Source organism: Carcharhinus amblyrhynchos, chromosome 1, assembly GCF_965287045.1.
Source record: "Carcharhinus amblyrhynchos chromosome 1, sCarAmb.v2.hapA, whole genome shotgun sequence".
In the NCBI taxonomy this organism is placed as follows: domain Eukaryota; kingdom Metazoa; phylum Chordata; class Chondrichthyes; order Carcharhiniformes; family Carcharhinidae; genus Carcharhinus; species Carcharhinus amblyrhynchos.
In genome coordinates, this window is record NC_137324.1 from 130,843,412 (window position 1) to 130,867,325 (window position 23,914).

General features: G+C 40.5%; 1 protein-coding gene across 3 annotated transcripts in view; it reads right to left on the reverse strand.

The window, feature by feature from the left end:
• The window catches only part of arfip1 (ADP-ribosylation factor interacting protein 1 (arfaptin 1)), a 182,213-nt gene that overhangs the window by 23,247 nt on the left and 135,052 nt on the right, over positions 1 to 23,914 (reverse strand). For 2 of the 3 annotated variants that reach the window (XM_080192629.1, XM_080192611.1), the window contains 2 exons: positions 16,094 to 16,189; positions 11,665 to 11,777 (listed from right to left, as the gene is read on the reverse strand). In XM_080192629.1, coding sequence (XP_080048755.1) covers positions 11,665 to 11,777; positions 16,094 to 16,189 — 209 coding nt within the window. The remainder of the gene's footprint in view (positions 1 to 11,664; positions 11,778 to 16,093; positions 16,190 to 23,914) is intronic. The other variant, XM_080192619.1, reaches the window with a different exon arrangement.

The following is a 23,914-nucleotide window of genomic DNA, read 5'->3' on the forward strand; positions in this document are numbered from 1 at the left end:
TCTTCCTGTTGGCGAACACGGCCATTCAGCCTCTGATCTTCAGGTAAGTGTTCCCCGAGGCGGCCTTCACAACACATGACAATGCAGAGTCGCTGAGCAGAGACTGATAGCCAAGTTCCGCACGCATGAGGTTGGCCTCAATCTTGGTTTCATGTTACACAATCTGCAACCCTCAGACTTGCTAACTGTCCTGGCTGAAGACAATTCACATCTCTTTAACCTGTGCTTAACCCTCTCTCCACTCACATTGTCTGTACCTTTAAGACTTGATTACCTACAGACTCACATTCCAAGCATGATTTTGTAAATTGAATTTATGTCTTTATATGCCCTGTTTGTGAACAGAACTCCCACTTGCCTGATGAAGGGGCAGCACTCTGAAAGCTAGTGGCTTGTACATCCAAATAAACCTGTTGGACTTTAACCTGGCGTTGTGAGACTTCTTACTGTGTTTACCCCAGTTCAACGCCAGCATCTCCACATCATAGCATCTATCTAGGCAGAAACAGTTAACATTTCAGGTGGTGAGCAAGCAGAGGTAGAAAAAGGACATGAAGTGAAGAACAGAAGGAAAGAGCTAAAAGGAAGGTCTGTGATGAGAGCGGAAAACAAAAGAGATTAAGTCACAAAAACATGATGGTGCAAGGCAACAAATGGGGAGGTGATGGGACAAGTTAAGATACAACATGTGGGTCTAGAGAACTTGTAAATAATAACAGTAGAACCATTACCAGCTCTTGCTGTCTGAAAAAAATAGCAGTGATTTTAATGTCACATTATTAAACTCAATGTTGAACCCAGAAGGCGGTTAAAAGTGTTTCTGTAATGTAGTGGTTATCACGTTCACCTATCATCTGCAAGGTCCTTGGTTTGAAGCCAGGCAGAAACACTTGAGGCGGCACGGTGACACAGCAGTTAGCAATGCTGCCTCACACAGCCAGGGACCTGGGTTCAATTCCAGTCTTGGGTCACTGTCTATGCAGAATCTGCACGTTCTCCCTACATCTCTCTGGGTTTCCTCTGGGTTCTCTAGTTTCCTTCCACAGTCTGAAAGACGTGCTGGTTAGGTGGATTGGCCATGCTAAATTCTCCCTCAGTGTACCTGAACAGGTGTTGGAGTATGGTAACTAGGGGATTTTCACAGTAACTTCATTGCAGTGTTAATGTAAGCCTACTTGAATAAATCGACTTTGCTTTATTGTACTTCTAAGGTCCTTAACTGAAAAATGAAGTACTTCAAAATGAGAACTTCATTAGAACAACGGAGGCTGAGGTCAGATTATCAATGAAGTGGATAATTTAATCGGTGCGTAACCAGAAGTTTGCCGTCACGTTGAACCAAGTTATTGAGCGAAGTTGAATTACCCAACCTGGGTATGGTCTTCCCCAATGTTTTTATTTTTTCATGGGAGATGGACATTATCTGTTGTCCATCCATAATTGCCCTTGAACTGAGTGGCTTGCTAGACTATTTCAGAAGGTATTGGAGTGTCAACCACAGTGTAGACCAGGCTACAAATATTGAAGGAGGAGGAGACTGCAAATGTAGTGGATACTGCATTGTGAGCAGCAAATGCAGTATTCAAGTTGAATCTTTTGGATGAGATGTTAAATTGAGGCTCCACCAGGTCTATCCTCTCAAGCAGCTGTAAGCCATCCCAAAGTGGGAAGGGAGGGTTAAAAGGGTACGTTTCGTACCTCTGCACTTTCATGGAAAGGTGTTTGGAGATGGGAAGGAACGAACTAGGATGAGTGAAGAGAACAGCCACTTTAGAATACTGAAAGGAGACAGGAAGGTGTGTGTGGTAGTGGGAGTCACACTGGAGCTGGCTGGAATAGTGATTCACAACCCATTCAATAATAGTTTCCACAATGTCAAGTCACAACAATTGCTCCCATATTCTTGAGGCTTTTTGGGGGTGCTCCCATTTTCTTGAGGCTGGTGCTGGTAATGATTCTCCTTCACCACCTGACTCTCCCCACTAAACTTTCCCCAACTTGACTTCACTGCAACCCACCTCCCCTTGGCAACCCACTCAACCTCACCAACTCGCTTCCATCCAATTCTCCCAACCTGACCTCAGCATCCAACCTGTACCCCTAAAAATCCTGACCCGATCTCACCTCAGTTCCATCCAGTCCCATCTTCTATTTCTTTACTTATCCTACAATGCCCCCTTTCATCTTCCACGATCATCCATTTTATCATTTATATCACTCCTGCTTTCCACTCCATCAGGGATCTTCCTTTTTTATTCCTTTCCTATTCCACACCCACCCACCCCTCTGACTACTCTCTCTGCCTTTATGCTTGCTTAACACGTTATATCTGTAATGTTTTACAGTTCTTGCAAGGGTTACAGATTTGAAACATTGGTCCAGATCTTCCAGACTTCATGGGACTTACTTGAGGACATTTGAACTTCCAATGGACAACACTCTTGCTCCATGGAGCTCTCTGAAAAATGTCTCCAATTCTGAATGGGCGTTGGAATCTTTGGATGGTTCCAACTCAGTTATCTAAATGGCTACCCAAGAAACGTTAGACAAAAAATTCTTAGTCTATTTCATGGGTAGCTATATCTGAACCATCGGACCAGTTGCCCCCAACACCCAATGACTCACCCAGCCCTAACCTCACCAACCTGACTTCACTGTCCCACTCCTCAACAACCCACGACAACCAGCCCCAACCTCACCTGGTGCCTCCCCGCCCAGACCACTGACTCCCCTCTGATCCTGACAACCTTAACCCAACTGACCTTGCCATCCTACCCAGCTGTCACCTAACCCACCTGACCAACCCTATCCTCTTACCTTCTTTCTGTAGCTTTTCAAAGAAGCTTTGGAATATTTAAATTCTTCCTTATGAGAATACAGCAACATGCACCTTAATAGGGGATGTGGATTGTGTGTGGAGTCCCTTTGCAGGAACCAGGGGTTTCAACCTTGAAGATTTGGGCCATTTAATCTGCTTCTCTCCATGTATGCCTCCTGATCTGCTGCATATTTTCAGCATTTTCTTTGTCTTTGTCAAAGTCTATACTGGCATGAGATTCACATTCAGAAATGGGAGCATAGCAAAGAGGTATAGTTAATCAATTTAGAATTATTATAGTTTTACATTATAATTTCACAGATCATAAATTCTGTCTTCACTGACTATATATTGTATTAACACAGTGATAGACAGGGCTGGTGAACCTTTCAAAGCTCAGGATCTGGGGAGAGAAGAAGTGCAGCTAGAAAGGAATTGTGAAACCTAAATTGCACTTTTGCCTCCCAGCATAATGTGATTATCCAAAAAATCTCATCCAAAGATGTTTCCAAACAACTGTCTGAGTCTCAAGTCATGTTGGCTGAATTAATTACAGATATGCCAGAAATAATCAATCATTTAATAAAATGGAGGAAAGTCAGTTTTTTCACTTAAAAAAAAATCATCTTTCAATTTTCAAATTATATTTCCTAATCAGTTTGTAAAAATGAGCATTACAAAGTATTCAGATCCTCCTCCCATTGTCAGTTAGAAGCACTCTACTGCCACTGCTGTTGCACATGAAACTGGTGACTCCACAAAATTGACAGCAATCTCTTCAACCTCTTCAATGCTTCAGTAGCAATGGCAAGATTCATACCCCGATTACCTCCTCAATCTGTCACCATCATGAATATGACTGAAACATAGGATCTGGAGCCATGGACATGTTTCCAACCCACTCAATTTTGTTTTCCTGGCATTCCAGATTCTTCATAACAGCAGGATAGTGTGACTCAGCAAGTTGGCAGTTTAATTTATTATACTGTTGATTTTCTTCTATACAACTATCAAACTTGTGCATTCTCTACCTTGTTGCCTGAATAGTTGATTCAATGATTCACCTTCTCAAGGGCAATTAGGGATGGGCAATGCTGGCCTAGCTAGCGACACCCACGCCCGCGAAAGAATAAATGATGGTTAATTCCTAAAAATATTCTGTTCAGTTGCCACTGAATAAAGGCATTAGTTAAGTCAGCAGACAGGTGTGAACACATAAATCTCAATAGTGACATTAATTATAGTTGATGTTTGAAGCAGGGTGATATGGTAATTGACTTGGCAAGATCCTTATCTTGCAAAATGCTAAATCCTACTTGTTCAAGTTTCATCGATGTATTGTGACACCTATTTATAAAACTTATGATCAGGTTCCCATTCTCCCTCATACTTACTTTCATACAAGATTTCAGGTTCAGTTTAATGTAAAATAGAAAAACTTTAATGACCATTCAATTTTCAATCACCAGAAAATACTGCTGTCAAGTTTGCTATCCAAAGGTAATTGCTATTCAGGCTATTCATTTTGTCAATCAGTCCTCATAGCCTTAAACTGGTGCCATAACCTGGGCTCCAACAGACTGGGTGGCGTTATCTTGTTTGTACTTGTTAGCTTTACAGATGTACTTTTTAGATACAGCAGTACATCTAGGAAACTTGCCTTTTTTATATTAAGAACCCCATGGTGGTACAGTGGTTAGCATTGCTGCCTCACAGCACCAGGGATCCAGGTTCGATTCCTGGCTTGGGTCATTGTGTGGAGTTTGCACGTTCTCCCTGTGTCTGTGTGGGTTTCCTCCAGGTGCTCCAGTTTCGTCCCACATTCTGAAAGACGTGCTGGTTAGGAGTGTGGTGACTAGGGGAATTTCACAGTAGCTTCATTGAAATGTTAATGTAAGCCTTACTTGTGACTAATAAATAAACTTGTAACTCAAGGTCCACAAATTCAATACTGAAAAAAGACAAAGCAAATCAGAAGAATCAATTGGTGATTTAAAGATTGGATTTTAAAACAAAGACAAAATATTGCAGATGTTCAGATCTGAAACAGAAAACACTGGAAAAACACAACAGGACAAGCCAGCATCTGAGGAGAGAGAAGCAGAGTTAATATTCCAAGCTGATGAACTTTCATCAGAGCATTTCAAGCATTTTCTGATTTTAATTTGGATTTTGAAAGTTGGAGGTAAAGCAAAGATGAAGGGAAATAACAAATTTCACTCCTGAAGTCTTGGGAAAGGATAAGTTACAACAACAGATTGGACAATACAGCTTAATTTCAAACATGTGCAATTGTATACGTGAAGCAATAATACACACTTGTATTGCACCTTTAACTCAACGAAATGTCCCAAAGGCACTTCACTGGTGTATTATAAAGCAAGGTATGACACCACGACATAAGGAGATATTAGGTCAGATGACCAGAAGTTTGGTCAAAGAGGTAGGGAGAAGTGTCTCAAAGGCAGGAGAGGGAGAGTTGATTAGGGAAGGAATTCCAGAGCTTGGGGCCTAAGCAACTAAAGGCATGGCCAGCAATGATAGAACAATTATGGTTCGGAAGAGTACAGATATCTCAAAGGATTGTAGACTTGAGATTACAAATACGGGGAGGGGTGAGGCCATGGAAGCATTTGAAAACAAAGATGGTAATTTCAAAGTCAAGACATTGCATGATAGGAGTCAATGGAGCGAGCACAGGGATGATGGGAGAATGGGATTTGCTATGAATTGAATCATTCACAGCTGAGTTTTGGATGAGCTCAAGTTTACAGAGGATAGAATGTGGGAGGAAAATAAGGAGTCATTGGAAGTCAAGTCTAGAGGCAACAAAAGCAGGAATGAAAGTTTCAGCAGCAGATAAGCTGAGAAAGGTGAAGTCAAGCGATGTTGTGGAGATGGTAATAGGTGATCTTAGAAATGGCACAAATATAAAGCTTTGAAGAAGGAAGGAAATTGTGTGTAATGAATAGCAACTGCCTCTAGGTGCTCGTAACAGTTCTGCTGTCGATATTTACAGCTCATTCAAATAAATGTCTTTTTTTCCCTGTTATCCTATTAAAATGTTGTTTTGTTTTGCAACATCATCCCTTTTATCATTCAGTTCTGCTTTGCACTGTATTGCAGACATTCCCTTTAGTGCTTTCCTCACTCCCCAGCCTTCATTTCTTCTGCACGAGTTTAAAAACTGGCACATATCTAACACTTTGTCCATTTTAATGAAAGATCATCAAACTGAAAAGTTAATTGCTTCTCTCTCCACAGATACTGCCAAAAATACAGAATATTTCCAATATTATCTCTTTTCATTAATCAGAATAACATTGACAAAATGACAGAAGGCCAAGGTTAAGGCAAAAAAAGGTTAAAGGTGAGTCATGGATCACCAAACAAACAGGTAATTGTAATCTTACTTAATTTATTGTGTGAGTGACACAATAAAACTGCCTTTGCAGAACAATAAATAGTGATTGGAACAAAGAGAATACAATGTTTTGGAGAAATGGGAGTTACATTTGACAGGATAATAAGGACATGAGTTTTAATAATATGAGGATTATGTAGGTGGAGATATTAAAAGTTGGAAGTAGTAATTCTCAGAACTATAAATGTTGCAATGTGATTTGGACAGAAAAGGCTAGGCAAATTAATAGACACTACTCTGAGGGTTGTTTATTTTTATCTGAAAATCAGAATTTATGGGAGCTCTATCTATGGCAAAGGCTATGGACACTGACAACACAGAATCATACAGTGCAGAAGAGTCCCTTCGGCCCATCAAGTCTGCAGAAACACCTGACTTCCACCTAATCCCATTTACCAGCACTTGGCCCATGGCCTTGAATGTTATGACGTGCAAAGTGCTCATCCAACTACTTTTTAAAGGATGTGAGGCAATCCACTGCCACCATCCTCCCAAGCAGAGCATTCCAGACTGTCACCACCTTCTGGGTAAAATTATTTCTCCTCACATTCCCCCTAAACCCTCTGCTCCTCACCTTGAACCTATGCCCCCTTGTGACTGACCCTTCAACTAATGGGAACAGCTGCTCCCTATCCACTCTGTCCATGCCCCTCATAATCTTATACACCTCAGTCTTCTCTGCTCCAACAAAAACAACCCAAACCTATTCGTAAGTGGTCAATCGCCTCTGCAGCTCCTCCAGTGTAATCACATCCTCCCTATAACGAGGCGACCAGGACTCCACACACTCCTCTAGCCGTGGCCTCACAAACTTCTATACAACTCCAACAGGAAAATAAAACAAACACAGAAAATGCTGGAAAATCTCAGCAGGTTTGACAGCATCTGTGGGGAGAGAATAGAGCCAACAAGAGTTCTGACAAAGGCTATCTAGACTCAAAACGTTGGCTCTTTTCTCTCCCCACATATGCTGAAAGACCCTGCTCAGATTTTTCAGCATTTTCTGTTTTTGTTCGAACATGACTTTCCTGCTTTTGTAATCTATGTCTTGATTGATAAAGACAAGTATCCCGAATGCCTTTTTCACCACCCGACTGATATGCCCTTCCGATTTCAGAAATCTATGGACAAACACACCAAGGTCTCTTTGTTCCACAGAACCTCCTAGTGTCCTATCAATCATTGAATACTTTCTTGTCAAATTACTCCTTCCAAAGTGCATCACCTCACATTTTTCAAAGTTAAATTCCATCTGCCACTTAGCTGCCCATTTGACCATTCCGTCTAATCTCTTCCTGTTACGCAAAACACTCAACCTCACAGTTAACCACCCATCTAATCTTTGTGTAATCCACAAACTTGTGAATCCCATGCCCCACATAGTTAAAAATGCAATTTATATAAATGACGAATAGGGGACTCAACACAGATCCTTTGGTACACCACTGGACACTGGCTTCTTGTAACTAGAGCAACCTTCTGTCATCACCTTCTGTCTCCTACAATTGAGCCAATTTTGAATCCACTTTATCAAATTATCCCGTATCCTATGTGCATTTGCCTTCTTTACAAGTCCGATGTGGGACCTGGTCAAAGGCTTTGCTGAAATCCATGTAAAGTGTATCGGCTGCACCACCCTCATCTACACAGCTGGTCACCTCCTCAAAAAATTCAATCTAATTTGTTAGGCATAACCTTCCTCTGACAAAGCCATGCTGCTGACTATCCCTGATGAAACCTTGCTTCTCCAATTTGAGATAGATGCTCTCCTTCAGAATTTTCTTCAACAGTTTCCCTACCACTGACATGAGACTCCAGGTCTGTAGTTCCCTGGCTTATCTCTAGATAGTGGAACCATATTAGTAAAATAAAGTAGTTTATTTATTAGTGTCATAAGTAGGTTTACATTAACACTACAAAGAAGTTACAGTGAAATTCCCCTAGTCACCACCGTCAAGCGCCTGTTCGGGTCAACGCACCTAACCAGCACATCTTTCAGAACGTGGGACGAAACTGGAGCGCCTGGAAAAAGCCCATGCAGACATGGGGAGAATGTGCAAACTCCACACAGACAGTGACCCAAACTGGGAATCAAACCCAGGTCCAAGGCACTGTGAAGCAGCATGCCAATCACTGTGCCACAATGTTGGCCCATACTGCTGATCGCCAGTCCTCGTGTGGAGATGCCGGCGTTGGACTGGGGTAGGCACAGTAAGGAATCTCACAACACCAGGTTCAAGTCCAACAGGTTTATTTGGCAGCACAAGCTTGTGGAGTGTCGCTCCTTCTTCAGATCTATATCTTCTATATCCTTATATCTTATATTCTATATATCCTTATATCTACATTCTGTATCCTATATCTATATCATCTATATCCTTCTTCAGGTGAAGAAAGAACACTCCAAAAGCTTGTGCTGCCAAATAAACCTGTTGTACTTTAACCTGGTGTTGTGGGACTTCTTACTGTACCTCCCTTGTTGCCAGAGAGGAATTAAACATTTGGATCAGAGCCCCTGCAATCTTCTCCTCTACTTCCCAGAGTAGCCTGGGACACAATTCATCCAGACCTGGAGATTTCTCCATTTTTAAGCCTGCCAACACCTTTGATACTTCGTCCTTCTCAGCTATAGCACTCATGACATGTATTTCTGAACAATCTGTGCCCTAGCCAAGTTGGCCCAGGAAGCTACAACACTGGTACATACTCGATAAAGTGAAAAATAAAGTGATGTCCTATCCATAAAAAGCACGACAAATCCAAATCAGTCAATTACTGCCCAATCAATCTACTCTTGATCATAAGAACAGTGATGGAGGTGATGTTGACAGTGCTATCAAGCAGACTTAGTTAAGAATGGTTGGCACAGTGGTTAGCACTGCTACCTCACCGCGCCATGGACCCAGGTTCAATTCCCGGTTGGGGCCACTGACTGCATGGAGTTTGCACATTCTCTGTGTCTATGTGGGTTTCCTCCGAGTGCTCCACTTCTCTCCACAGTCCAAAGTTGTGCAGGTTACGTTGATTGGCCATGCTAAATTGCCCCTTAGTGTCAGCGGGACTAGCAGGGTAAATGGGGTTGCAGAGATGGGCCCTGGATGGGACTGTGGCTGGTGCAGATTTGATGGGCCAAGTGGCCTTTTTCCACAGTGTAGGCATTCTGTGATTGTATGCAGAATAATCGTCTCATTAATCCTCAGTTTGGATTTCATCAGGGCCACTGGCTCAAGACGTCAAGACAGCTTTGGTTCAAATATGGCCAAATGAGTTAGCCACCAGTGGTGAGAGTGACTGCCTTTGATATTAAGGAAGCATTTAGACGAATGTGGCAACAAAGTGTCCTGGTATAAATGAAATCAATGGAAATCAGGGAGAAAATTCTACACTGGTTGGAATCACACTGAGCACAAAGAAAGATAGTTGTGGTTGTTGGAAGCTAATCATTTCAGCCCCAGACATTGCTGCAGAAGTTCCTCAGGGTCGTTTTGTGGCTCAGCGATGTTCCATTGCTTCATCAATGCCTTCCCTCCAACATGAAGTCAGAAGTAGGTATGTTGGCTGATAACTGCACAGTATTCAGAATTATTTGCAACTCCTCAGATTGCAGTTGGTATTGGGGTGCAGCAAGATCTGGACATCATTTCAACTTGTCCTGAAAAGTGGCAAAAAATATTCGCACCACAAATGGCAACTATCTCCAACAAGGGAGAATCTAACCAGCTCTCCTTGAAATTCAACTATCGCTGAAACCCCACTACCAGTATCCTGGCTGGGGTGTTATCACTAACCAGAAAATTTACTGGACCAGACATACAAATACTGTGGCTGCTAGAGCAGTTAGAAGCTGGAATTCCTGCATTGAATAGCTCACCTCCTGACTCTCCAAAGCCTGTTCACCATCTACAAGGCACTAATCAGAAGTGTGATGGAATACTCTCCATATGCCTGGTTGAATGGAGCTGCAAAAAGACTTAAGCTCGACGCCATCTAGGATATAGTAGTCTGCTTGATTGGCACCTTATCCACCCCTAAGAACATTCATTCCCTCCACCATTTGAGCACAGGGAGAACAGTGTGTACCATCTACAATATGTCTTGCAGGAACTGCCAAGGGTCCTTCAGCTGCACCTTCCAAACCTGTGGTTGTTACCACTTGAAGGGCAAGGGCAACACACACATGGAAAGATGCCCACCAGCAAGCTCCCCTTCAAGTCAAACACCATTCTGACTTGGAACCACTACTATTGCTTGGTCAAAATGCTGAAACTCCCTTGCTTACAGCACTGTGGTATAGCTACACCAATGGACTGTCGTAATTCAAGAAGGCTGCTCACCACCAACTACAGAAGGACAATTAGGGATGGACATAACGATCAAATAATAGAACAAAATTCAAACTCAATGCCAATAATGAAATGAGGTTGGATATTCATTTCCAATTTGTTTTGGTAACAAAAAGGAACAAGACATAGGGCTGAACCAAAGAGAAAAATAACCAAACTTTGAAAGGATTTTAAAATCAATTCCCCAAGTTTTTTGTGCCTTAGTTAATAAATGAGTAATGTCATGTGTAACAATACAACCTATTAAAATAAATTAGAAAGGAATAATGCAACCTAGGAAGTAATTCCAATGTTCGACCATCCATGTAAATGTCTTCTCAATGACAAGAAAGTTGTGGCTTTTTCAAATATGTCAGTACTACAAGCAGGATCTAACAGGCTACTAAAGGGAATAGGACGGATTATGAATGATGATATATAAAATAAAACATTATGTTTAACATTACATTAATCAGCTTCAAGTGCATCCCTTAAAATTCATAATTCCACCAGTCTTATGTACCAATAAAAAATAATCATAAATATTTCAGATATATTTAACCATACCTGTGGGCTTTACTGATATATGCTAGGGCATATAATGAAATAAGCTGTGTAAGAAAGATGATCTTACTGACAGTGTAGAACAAGCTAATAAGGTGCCATTTCAGTGTTTTGCTGGCTCAAAAATGGCTAGAAAAGAAGTTTTGAACTGATCACTAGTTTGCTTTTATTGACTGGCAAATAGTGAGAGTGAAAGCAAGAACCCAAAGACTGGGTGGGGCAATTTGAGTTAAAGGAATCTGAAAAATAAATTTAATTTACTTCCCTCAGCTGCATATAAACACTACTCAACTAACATTTTGGAGAAAGAACTCATTGCGAGTCTTGCCAAATTTCTTTAAAAGTCAACATTATTAAAAAGCATTGGTGGCTACAAGGTACGTGTCTAAATAGCACAATAATGTGAGACAGTAACAAAACCACATAGCCAACATCTTGTATTATAATATCCAGGTGCCATTTTCTATACATTTATTGAATAATTGCATGCTATATTCTAACTGCAAATATATGGAAAAAAGCTTCACTGAACATACCTTGTACGTGCTTATGCTCCACTTTTTCACCTGCTCAAGTTTTTCAAGAGCAATATTCTTAGATAGATCATCCGTAATGACAACTGGACCACTCTGAGTGTTTTTCAGACCACCTGTTTTTAAATGAAGAACATGTATAGTGAATATTTAAATAATACTTCACACAAAAAATCTTAAGGACATAGACAAATAAAATGGGATTAAACAGGATCACAAGGACTCAAGATGACAAAGCAAAGCAAAGCCAGGAAAATTGCATTGAGCAACTTCTCCAATCCAGCTTCATTATGTCAACTTAAACTTCCTGTTGGGAACTTACATGTGGATGTATATAGCTCAGTAGCGGCGGTTGTTTTAGTAGAGAACAGTCAAAGCCATGCTTTAACCTCAAAGATGAATAAAGATGGGCGCCCTGCTCCAAACCCAATCTTTCAAAAGGTACTATTCAAATCGTACATACTTTCAACTATTGGGAGAAAGGATGAAGAAATAAATGAATACTTGATAAGGCCATCATCATTCTTTATTTGGGAGTATCCTTTTAAGATTTGCTCCAGAGAAAATGCAAATTAGAGGCATGGTTATTTTTAACCACTATAGCAATGTGTGTTCTTACGGAGTTATAATGAGAATCTCTGCTTTACTTATTTCCAGCAGACTCAAGATCAGGAATATTAGAAACATGCCATACCTTGGTACAACAGAAGGTCACTATTGCTAACGTAAGTTTATCCAATGGTTTGGTACACCAAATGAAAACTGTACTCAGCTACACAGAACATGGTGAAAGCAGGTTCTATCCTCATTCTGTATCAAATTAATTAGCAGCCAGGATTTTCAGTGGCAAATTCCAATTCTAATCTCAAAGCTGCAGGTGTTACAATGAAACATAACCCAGTGACATCTTCTGGAAGCTTTTATATGTGGACATGTTTTGAGGGTAGGATCAGGCTTGGCATGACTGGACTACAGTCACATAGCCTCCTGGTTCTCTTAAAGCTTGTGGAAAATGATTGACAAGTGGGTGAGGAATCAGGGGCATGGTAACACCAAAGGAACACAAGTCAAATGGAAGTTGTTGACTGGGAGGAGAACTGGGCAGAGGTGGTGCAGAGGATGGGAAGGGGAAGGAGAGCATGGAAAACAACTGGAGATGAAACAGATATAGCAATGAAACTATCATCTTTTTATATTCTAGTCTGGTTGCCTTCGGTACACATTAGATATAATGTAATGACAATAGAAATGTAGATAAAAGCCAATACGTTATACAGAGGCACAATTGGTTATATCTGCACCACAGCATGACAATACTTTCCAGTTGTAGCTCACTACATGATTTTAGTACATGCTAGACACTGCTGACTAAACAAGAGAAAGAGAATGCTGCAAAGGCAAGAATTAATATTAAGTTAAGCAGCTGTGTGCTGGCTCAAATACAAAAGGGTATGAGAAAGGTAAAAACACTGTATAGAATCTTGGTTCCAACCTATCCATAAAGTAGTGAAATGATGAACCATTTTTATTATGGATTATCATACTTGCTTTCCTGTTTGTATACAAGTGACTCCAGCAGACAATATGGTTCTGTAAATGTAAATATTGCACCACACACAGTATTGATATGTCAGGTGTGCTTTGTGCAAGTTTAATACATCCAATAACACTTCCCCACGAAAATTGATCAATTCCATTTTAACACCTCAATTTAGGAAATTTGCTGGGTTGTCCACATTTGCACTTTTCAGCCTGCCAGTTCTTTTTGCCCATTCATTTTACTGACTGGAAAACAGTGAGTTGAGAAGAAGTGGAGAATCGTAAGCCTATATTTCTGCTTCTTCCCTGTGGTAGACACCAGTTGAAGCAGAAGGGCAGAAGATCTGCTGCTTTGAGCCAGGCAATGGGAAATGCATAACGGCAGCGTGCAACTTCACTGCCTTTACTCATCCCTCCATCGTTATGAGCAAGTATCGCATCTCCAAAGTAACACCTTTATAGTCATGAGTTTGAGGTCAGTGGTGCAGATGATATCAAAGCTATGATCCACCAGTCCACAGCTCAGTACTTTCAATGTTATACAATAATGATGGGATAAACAACTCACAAAATTATTTCAGTTTTACTTTCAGGGAAGAGGAAGAGATTCCTTCACAATGTAGGTACGACACTGAGGTAGAAACTATGGAAACATATGGCCACTTTGTGGTCCAAATAGTTTACTGGGACTTCCAATCAAGGTGTGAAAACATCCTGTAATGATGGAGTTCACCAAAGCTCAGAAGAGTAAGTGAATATGGCATAGAAATGTGCTATACCATCTTACAAGATGGAGAGTGAGAAAAATCCACAAACTTATGAATTATATTTACTGTTAGGCAGAATACTTCAACTGGCTGCCGTGCTTTCCTGATTATATAAGAGCTCATAGTAACAAACAGAAAAGTTTTTTTTAATACTCGTTCAGGGGATGTGGGCATTGTTGGCTGGGCCGGCATGTATTGGCCATCCCTATCTGCCTGAACTGAGTGGTTTGCTAGGCCGCCCTTTCAGGGGGCATTAAGAGTCTACTGCATTATTGTGGGTCTGGAATCCCACGTAGGCCAGATCAGGTAAGGGCTTTTACAACAATTGATAATGGTTTCATGGTCATCGTTAGACTTCCAGATTTTTACTGAATTCAAATTTCACCATCCACCATGGCGGGATTCAAACCCGAGTCTCTGGATTATTACTCCAGTGACAACACCGCTACACCATCACCTCCCCTTAGATCCAAGTTGGGAAGGGTGAAAGATGTAAAAAATTATCAGACCGATCTCTCCTTTATATGGGCAAGGGAAAAGGGAGAGGAAACCAGATATTTCTAAATATAAAATATAAATAATAACATGTAAAATATTGTGAAATAGGTAGATTTTAGTGGAAAATGCGGTAGTCAACAAAGGTTATGTTCTGCCAAGCAAATGTCATTGCTATTACAAATCATTCCAACAGATTTGTTGTACCATCACAAACAGATTGCATCCTCAGAACAAATTTACAAAAACACAGAAATGTAAAGCAAATTTGAAGCAAGCAAAACAACACTATTCAATTATTACACCAGCATGTTAATAAAAGGAAGAGAAAAATGCTGGAAAATCTCAATAGGTCTGACAGCATCTGTGGAGAGAGAGTACAGCCAACTTTTCAAGTCTAGATAAACTTTCGTCAGAGCACAGCTGTATCATCCAGACTCAAAAATGTTGGCTCTACCCTCTCTTCACAGTTGCTATCAGACCTGCTGAGATTTTCCAGCATTTTTCTATTTTTGTTTCAGGTTCCAGCATCTGCTGTATTTTGTGTTTACGTTAATAAAGGGAATTCCACCAAACTTGAAAAAGATCAAAAAGGCAAAGAAGTTTTGAAACACAGAAAGGAATTTAGACCCATTTAACCTCACAAAGATCCTCAGAGAAGAACAGAGCAGCTGAACTCACTCAAAATAATCAGGCTTGGCGTTCCATTCTAATTTCCGATACATTGGAGATTTAACATTTTAGCTCTAACAGTGAACTCTGTATTTTGCAACTGTAAAAATGATGCTTAAAAGGTCTAAGCATGTTCAGATGTATTTGCTTCTCTGGGAGATGGCTGCCCCTTGGTATTTTGTCTAAGTGGCCATTACTCAAGACAGCACTTGCTGGCAGGCTACCTGACCAGCAGGAGGAAGGACATCAAAACCAAATTCTATGTGTATTTTCCAGCAGTACATTGGATTGTGATCAAGGCCAGGAATTCTGGCTAATTTTTCCATCAACATCCCAGGATGCTGAAGTCAAACCTAGCCCTGGTTGAGATCAGCTCATGCAGCTCAATTTGGGGATTGAATTTAGTGATTTCCTGCTTAGTTGCTCACTGAATAAAATCAATGAGACATTTTACAGTTCATTTATATACAGATTAAAAGGATTCTGCAGTTGGATAGGATTAGCATTACACAGCTAAACTGTAATTGTTAATTATGTGTCAGTGATCAAAGTGCAAATCATCATTGTCGTCACTGAGGCCAAATTCCAATGGCCACTTTCAATTTATAGTTTCAGCTTGCATTTCATGTGACCTATGAAGCAACATCAAAATATTCCCTATGAAAAAAAGTGATCAGTGTTAAGAATGAGTTCGTAAAAGCACCTCAAATGTTAGCTGCTGAAAAACTTGAAAAATACATGCTTGTTAAGATGGAAGCCTGAATAGAGAATAGTAAGAGGAAAAGCCACCATAAACTTTGTATGATTTGTCCATGAGAGCGAGGGTGCAAGAGACACCTGTAAGCATCATGCAAATCAGAAGAAATTAACCCAGTTACTTATAAAGATGATATGACTGTGTGTTAGTCTATTGCCAGCTGATAAAAATAATCACTTCTCCGGGCAAGAGCCATGAATACCTGCATGACCAGAAACATCCTGTGCATGTTCAGCCAATCTGGAAGCAGCTGCATTGCTGGGAAACATAATTGGGCTCTTTGGAAAGAAAGAGGTACCTGAAAATAGCAAAGATTAACAGTAAGAAATATCAAAAACATCCAAAGAATGGAACATTTTCAAACCCAATGTGAGTATATCCAGGAGAGTTAACAGTTATAAAATCCATCCAACAGATGTGCGAACCTGTAACCTTGCTTTAAAATTAGAAGGATATCTATCAATTACACACACTAATGGCAAATAATCTTACATTTATGTCGGATAATCTATTTAATAATGATGCTAGGAAAGTACTTGCAGTAACTCTGCACATCAAAATATTGCCAATTATTATTTGCTAATCCTGAACTCTTACAAACTACATATAGATCATCAATGACCTAACACAATGTCACAATATGTTTAATATGGTTATAAGCTATTCATGTATCTGCAAAGTACAATTATGGCTCACATGTCGGCCAAATGCAATTTACAAAAAAAAACCTAAGAAATGCTGTTAGCCCAGTGTACCATTCTGACAAATAATTAATTTTCAATACTGGTTCAGGTGCGTGCATCCAAATTACATCTGACGAGTGAGCCAGAAACCACAAAAACCTGTACAATGTACCTTCAGTAATTTTTCAATATTGTAATTAGTGACTACACCTAAAAGATGGTTTCTGAGAAATATGATACCTACAATTTTGGTGCCAACAGTTACTATTTTGGTATAACTGCTGAGATTTGAGTGCAAAATATCCAATTTCCCACTGGTTGGAGAAACAACGCCTTGAACATACAGTTCTGCAGCAGTCATCATCACCAGTGCTTTGATCACAACTCTTAAGAAATGGAACACCTCAAAGTATCGAAATGAAAAAAAAACTAAAGATACCTGGGGGCATGGCGTAGGACACCATCAAGAAAAGAAAGACTTTCATTTATACCGTGTCTTTTATGATTTATGGACATCCCAAAGTGGTTTAGAGCCAATGAAATGCTTTTGAAGTGTAGTCACTGCTGTATTGTAAGAAACGAGGCACCTAGTTTGTGCACACAACAAAAACTGTAATGTGATTAGAAAGATGATCTGTTTTGTCATGTTAGATTGAGGGTTCGATATCGACTAGGATACCAAGGATAACTCCCCGGTTCTTCTTCAAAGTAATGCCAGAGGATATTTTAAGTTCATTTTAGAAAGCAGACAGAATTTTGGTTTCATATCTCATCAAAGTTAATGGGGGCGATTCTCCCAGTCAGCACAGCGCGCCGGGAGACATGAGCAGAGGCCTTTTAGCAGGTTCCCCGCTGGGCGCCATGGCTTTCTTGGCATAGATTTCCGGAGTCGTCAGCTCCACATTGATTTCTGGTACAGAGCTGATTTAAATATTTAAATTCTCATTTTAATATTATTAGCAGGCCCAGGACTAAAGTCTCCAGGGGTGTCCCCTGGGCACTGCCAGCCTGGCCCCCAAAGGGCAAAGTGGCTATGCTCAAAAAGCACCTTGGCATTGCCCACCAAGCATCTGGCAGTGCTGGGGAGGGAGGGGGGCCAAAGGGGGTGGTGCCTATGGGGGTGGGGGAGAGATTGGAGAGTGGGGTTGGGGGGGGGGGGGAGTGGAAGAGTCTCACTGCCACTCTGCAGTCAGGATCAGTGACAGTGGAAGGGAAAGGGCTGATCGGGGCTCTGAGGTGGGGTGGTGGCAACATTGGGAGATATCCAGGCGGCCAGCGATTGGGGAGGTGGGAAGGGTGGTGGGGGTGGTTGTCCAGAGGGGCAGTATTGCAGAGTTGCTGTGCCAGCCAGCAATTGGGTTGGCCAGCAATGCAGGGCTACTGCGCAAATCTCTTGCTATGACAGATCAGCGCATGTGCAGTGGCCCGCTCAGTGTTATGCTGCAAGCCTCTTGGGTGGAAGTAGGCCATGTCCCTGGATTTTCAGCGTGAATCTTCCTGAGGCATTCAGGAGTGCTCAGAGTGTGGGAAATTCATTTTGAAAATCCCATTAAAAAAACCAGCAGGAGTTATTCTGTTTTTCACGCGAATTCTGCACTTTGCATTTTTTTGGGAGAATCCCAGTCAGCACCTCCAACAGTGGAGCATTCCTCTGTACTGCCTTGGAGTGTCAAACCTCAATTTTGTGCTCCAGCTCCTGGAGTAGGACTTGAATCCATATCTTTGCGACTCATGGCTGAGAGTGATATTTGCTGAGCCAAAGCTGACACTTGCTCAGAAATTCACAGAGAGAAGAAATAAATCAAATTTCAGCAGTTAAGCGACAATGTATTTTGGTTTTGGAATTTTCTGTAACTGCAAAAATGAGCACCACACAATATGCGCCCACAAGTGTAAAGTCAGTGAAAAATGTAAAATGGGGAGGAGGTAAAAATGGAAGCTAATTTCACAAGTGAGAAAGCATTTAAAAGTCACAACTCTACCTGTGTGTCTAAATAAATGTAATTTCTCACTGACTCATTTTTATTTGTGGTGTTAATTCTCAAGTATTCTTAATGTTATGTTATATATTACATATTCTATTTTCCAGCTAGAAACTATCTACAATAGCAAGGATACATTACCTGCAAAGTTAATACCTGTGGTACATATTCATATCAACTGAGTGATTAAATTGTATTGCTGTGTGTGAATGTGGAGGGATTTTAGTGGATTGCATTAAATAGCAAGATCTTCTTGTCTGCGTGGTATTCTGCTGAAGATCTGTGGCGCTCAGTTTCAAAGTATCCTGGAAGAATTAGAGCTTGGTCCCTGCCAAAGAATGAAGACGCTGTTTGCAATTTTTCACATTGTTTTGCAGCATCTTATTTTTGTGGATACACAAGAATTCTTTAGATAACCTGCTTAATTTTGAATGGTTCTTTACCCCCATTTTTCGACCTGCAATTTCACTTACTGCATTCCCCATTTGATCCGCTATGCTTGAAATACTATCCCCTTCTTCGGTAACTTATTTGGGTGACTGATTCAGCTCCAATTATGCAAGTATCACTACCAACCAATGTCCCGTCTAGTTTAGCAAAGATTGTGCTTTTTATCTCTCACTATTAGTAGAAGATTGGAAAGTTATACCACACTGGGCAACACGTTGGCACAGTGGTTAGCACTGCTGCCTCACAGCACCAGGGACCTGGATTTGATTCCCAGCTTGGGTCACCATCTGTGTGGAATTTGCACATTCTCCCTGTGTCTGTGTGGGTTTGCTCTGGTTTCCTCCTGCAGTCTGAAAGACGTCTTGGTTAGGTGCATTGACCCGAGCAGGCACCATCATGTGGTGACTAGGGGACTTTCATAGTAATTTCATTGCAGTATTAATGTAAGCCTTGTGATTAATAAACTTTACTTTTTTATTTTACGAGGACTTGGTTAATTATCTACGTTACTCTGTGTTTTAAAATTAATTTCTTGCCTCTTGGTAACTATGCTGGCTTTCATAGTTCAGTTACAGTTATGAAGTTTATGCTTATACTATTGGGATTATAGCTTCACATTTATAAGACTTCATGTGACAGGTTCTGCATCTATCTAGCTGTAAGCCTGGGTGGATTGATTATTAGAGGTCAAAGGAAATCTTAGGTTGCTTTAGGTGTGAGGTATTTATGCTTGGAGACAATGGCAGCAGTCTCTGAGTTTACAATGAGTAGATTCAGAGTCTCTCAAAGTTCTAGAAAGATGTTGAAGGTACCAGGTTATAAACAGTTGTGCTGTAAACTATACATTTACTTCTAAAATGAAAGAGAGTTGGGATTAAAGACAGTTAATTAGCATTTCTCCTGAGATACAAGGTTAATGTCTTTCATGTTGCCATGGGGAAGGGAGCAGAGGAAGAAAATTTTGAGTTCCCATTACAGGCTTTCCTACAAATCAAAAAATATCATAATTCTGCATGGTCAGCCAAATGAAAAGGCTGCTTGACTTTGCAAGCTACCACAATTGGATGTGGGAGAGACATATCATACAGATTCTGGGAGATATGTTCTGACATGGCCAAAAGAAAGAACCACCATTGGAACAGGCTTTACTGCTGGTGGCAGATTTAAGAAGTTCTCCAAAAATTGAGAAAAGCACCAGATCACTTAAAGTTATTACTTAGCGAAGTGAGAATACAGAACCCATTGGAAGTTGGGAGCAACTGTGGAGTGGTTGCTATAAGGACTATAATTCTATGGAGAGTACCAAGCGTATTAAGTATAAAAGGAGAAAGTTCCTTTTTGCAAAGTATAAGCTGCCAACAAAAATTAGTCTTTAGTCAATAGAATGTTTAGTAATTTGCTACAGTAAAAGTTTTATAACTTGATATGAGATCTTCATGTCATTCTGCCAGCTATTAACTGAAGGTTAAATTTCTGTTATCAGTCTCAATGAGATGGCAACAGTTTTATTTTGCCCATGTCCAGAAATATCAGCGTAATTGTAAATACTTTTACACCAAGTTAGATACTAACCATGTTTTACCCTAGTTGGTGTAATTGCCAAGCAAAATTTACTCTAGCACTTTTAATGGTCAGTGCTATGGAATCAATCCAGAACCAAGTCTACCACAGAGCTCCTCTCTCTTCAAGATAGAAGTTGTCGGGAATCTATCATTTCTTAGACACTTCAAACCACATTGTATTTCCCTGGGAACTGAAATATTGTTTGGGAAGGGTGGGGTGAAAATGGAAGAACCTAATAGAGGAGTTCTGTGGTAGATTTGGTTCTGGGCTGATTCTACAGCACTGACCATTAAAAGTGCTAGAGTAAATTTTCCACTTGGATTCACACCAGCTTGGATTCAACCTGGTTACGTGTCTAACTTGACGTAAAAGTATTTAAGTAAAGTTTAAGTTTATTTGTTAGTCACAAGTAGGCTTACATTAACACTGCAGTGAAGTTACTGTGAAAATCCTCTAGTTGCCATACCGCGCATATATTTGGGTATTCTGAGGGCGAATTTAGCATGGTCAATGCACCTAACCAGCACGTCTTTTAGATTGTGAGTGGAAACCTGAGCACCTAGAGGAAACTCACGCAGACATGGGGAGAACGTGCAGACTCCACACAGACAGCGACCCAAGCCAGGAATTGAACTTGGGTCCTGGCACTGTGAGGCAGCAGTGCTAACCACTGTGCCATTGTGCTGCACTTTGGCAAACAGATGCATATTGGTTCAGATTATACCTACCTTGCAGTTTTGCAGCAATTGTGATGGGACGGAAGAGATAAGAAATTTATTTGGGGAATCAGTGTGCTGGCTTTTAAAAAACTTTTGTGGGTTGTGTGTTGCTGAAAAGGTCAGAATTCATTGCCTGTCCCTAATTTCACTTGAAAAGGTGGTGGTGGTGAGCCATCTTCTTGAATCTCTGCAGTTCATGTGGCGTAGGTACACCAACATTTCCGACACGAAGGGGAATTACAAGTTTCAGATCAATCTACAATGAAGGAACAACATTATAGTTCCAGTCGGAATGGCTTGCAACTTGGAGGGGAACTTGGAAGTTGTGGTGTTCCTATGCATCTGCTGCCCTTGCCCTTCTAGGTGGTAGAGATCGCTAGCTTGGAAGGTGGTGTTAATGAAGGCCTGGTGAGTTGCTGGGGAAATACTGATTCATCAAATGATGTAGGGTAAGAGGTGGCATTCGGTAGATTGCCCATGATGTCATGAGACTTCATGGGGACTGGAGCCAATGTTGAACACTCCCAGGACTGCTCCTTCCCCACTGTATATCAGCTCTGCCCAACATTTGCACGATGCTAAGCTAGAGGAATTGCTAAATGTCCAGTATGTCCCAACAAATGGAGTATGATTTGAGATCTGAATAACTGGAACATCGAAAATTTATCTTCTGTCAAGGCTGCTGGCCATGTCACATGCTGCACTGCTTCTTCTAGTCAGCTCAAAGCATCTGGAGAAAAAATGAACTCAGGGGTATAAGGGTCAATGGGTAAACTAGCTTTAACATATCAAGCCCATGAAATCTAGTTGAAAATACATACAGTGAGTTGGTGGAAAACTAACCACCTAACAGGAATCTATATCACACAATACATTTTCCAGAGTCAGCTCGATTGGCTACGAACATACATTGCTGGGAGATAGCAGATTGAAAATTCAAGCCCCATCCTAGGAATTGAGTACATAACCCAGGGTTCCATACACATGAAATACTATGGAATCACTACACTGACAGAGGTACACCTTTCAGATTAGATGTGAAATCAATGGTCCATCTACAAATTCAAGTGGACGCAAGAAGTCCCATGTCAACATAGAATAAGAGTAAGGAGGTTTTCCCACATTCTGACCAACAATTATCCCTAGATCAACACTACATAAACAGTTTAACTGGTACCTAATTTGCGACTTGTGGTTGCTATGTACAAATGTGTTGTTACAATTGCCTACAAATAAGCGTTCACATTTCAGAAGCACTGAACTGGCTAGAAGATTGAAAGGTACTAACAATGTTAGGTTCTACTGCTCCCTATGTACACGTTAGAGTGGTTATTGTCCAAGGCTTGCCTGTCCTGGTTGACTGTATAAACTGTAAAATTTAACAGTCAACACAAACATGCAGAATATTGGCATAGTTATTCAGTTTACTGTCAAATTATAATAGTAAATGGGATTAGGAAATAGATCTGTCATGATCAAGTCTCATGACTGAAAAAGCTCAGGGGACTGAATGGTCTACTTCTGTTCTGACAACTGGGAAACTTTATTACAGACTCTCTCACCATGTTGCTTTATTTACAACCTGGAGATTTCCTAGTCAGATTAGAGGACGTTGCAGTGCTGCTCTGCAGCTTTAACAGAAGGACTTGGACATAAGCAATCCAGACATATTTTAGGCTTCTGTAGTTGCTGACAGGTTAATTCATATATAAAAATACTTCAGAAATTACAGAAAGCTGATTGTAATTTGTTTGAAAATGTCATTATCCTCCACATAACATGATATCTTAAAAGTTGAATCATAACTCACACTGCCAGAGTTGCTATTTACTGTCTTTGAGGTTGACCCAAAACCAAACACAACTACATAGAATTTAAAATGACATTAAAATAGTAGGGAATATGAAGAGCGACTACAAGGCTAGCACGTAATGCATTGGTTCCTTCAACTTGAGATGACATTTCAGTTACATAAACATAGAGGTTTCCCACATGGTATATGTGGATGTGGGCAATGGTGTGAAAAGCCTCAGTTACCGATCTATTTTGAAACGCTAGCAATGTTCTCAATAGCATTACAAAATACTCCACAAGAGTAATAATAGAAGTCTCATCAAGAAGGTCAATCAATTGAAAAGATGCTCTGCATGTGAAATATAACTTCTGGAAAAGCATTTAAAAGTACCGTTAGCAAATTAGTTACTTTTATCTGAAGAGACCTGCACAAAGAAAATCAGAAGCACAGTTTTCACCTTTATCCTTCACCTGATAGGTTACTAGATAGCTTTTGAACAGTGGGTATCAGTTCTGCTTCTACATACATAAAGTATTCTAAGAGAAAATCATAATTAAAATGCTAACTAAACCCATTTCCACAAAATACAAGTCAAATAGTACAATCATAACTGATTTTTGTTTCTTCACATGGACTGCTTGAGAAGTGTACGTATTTCCTAGAAAATGTCACAAATCAAGTATATTTATTTTATGGTCTGAATCATACAAAGTGACATGTTAACATTTAAAATGCTGGTGTCTTTTTAGCACATTGAAAGGTCAAGTAAATCAATCAAGCCATTTAATTGTGCAGCCATGGAATTTACCTATGAGGGCCCCGATGTTTACC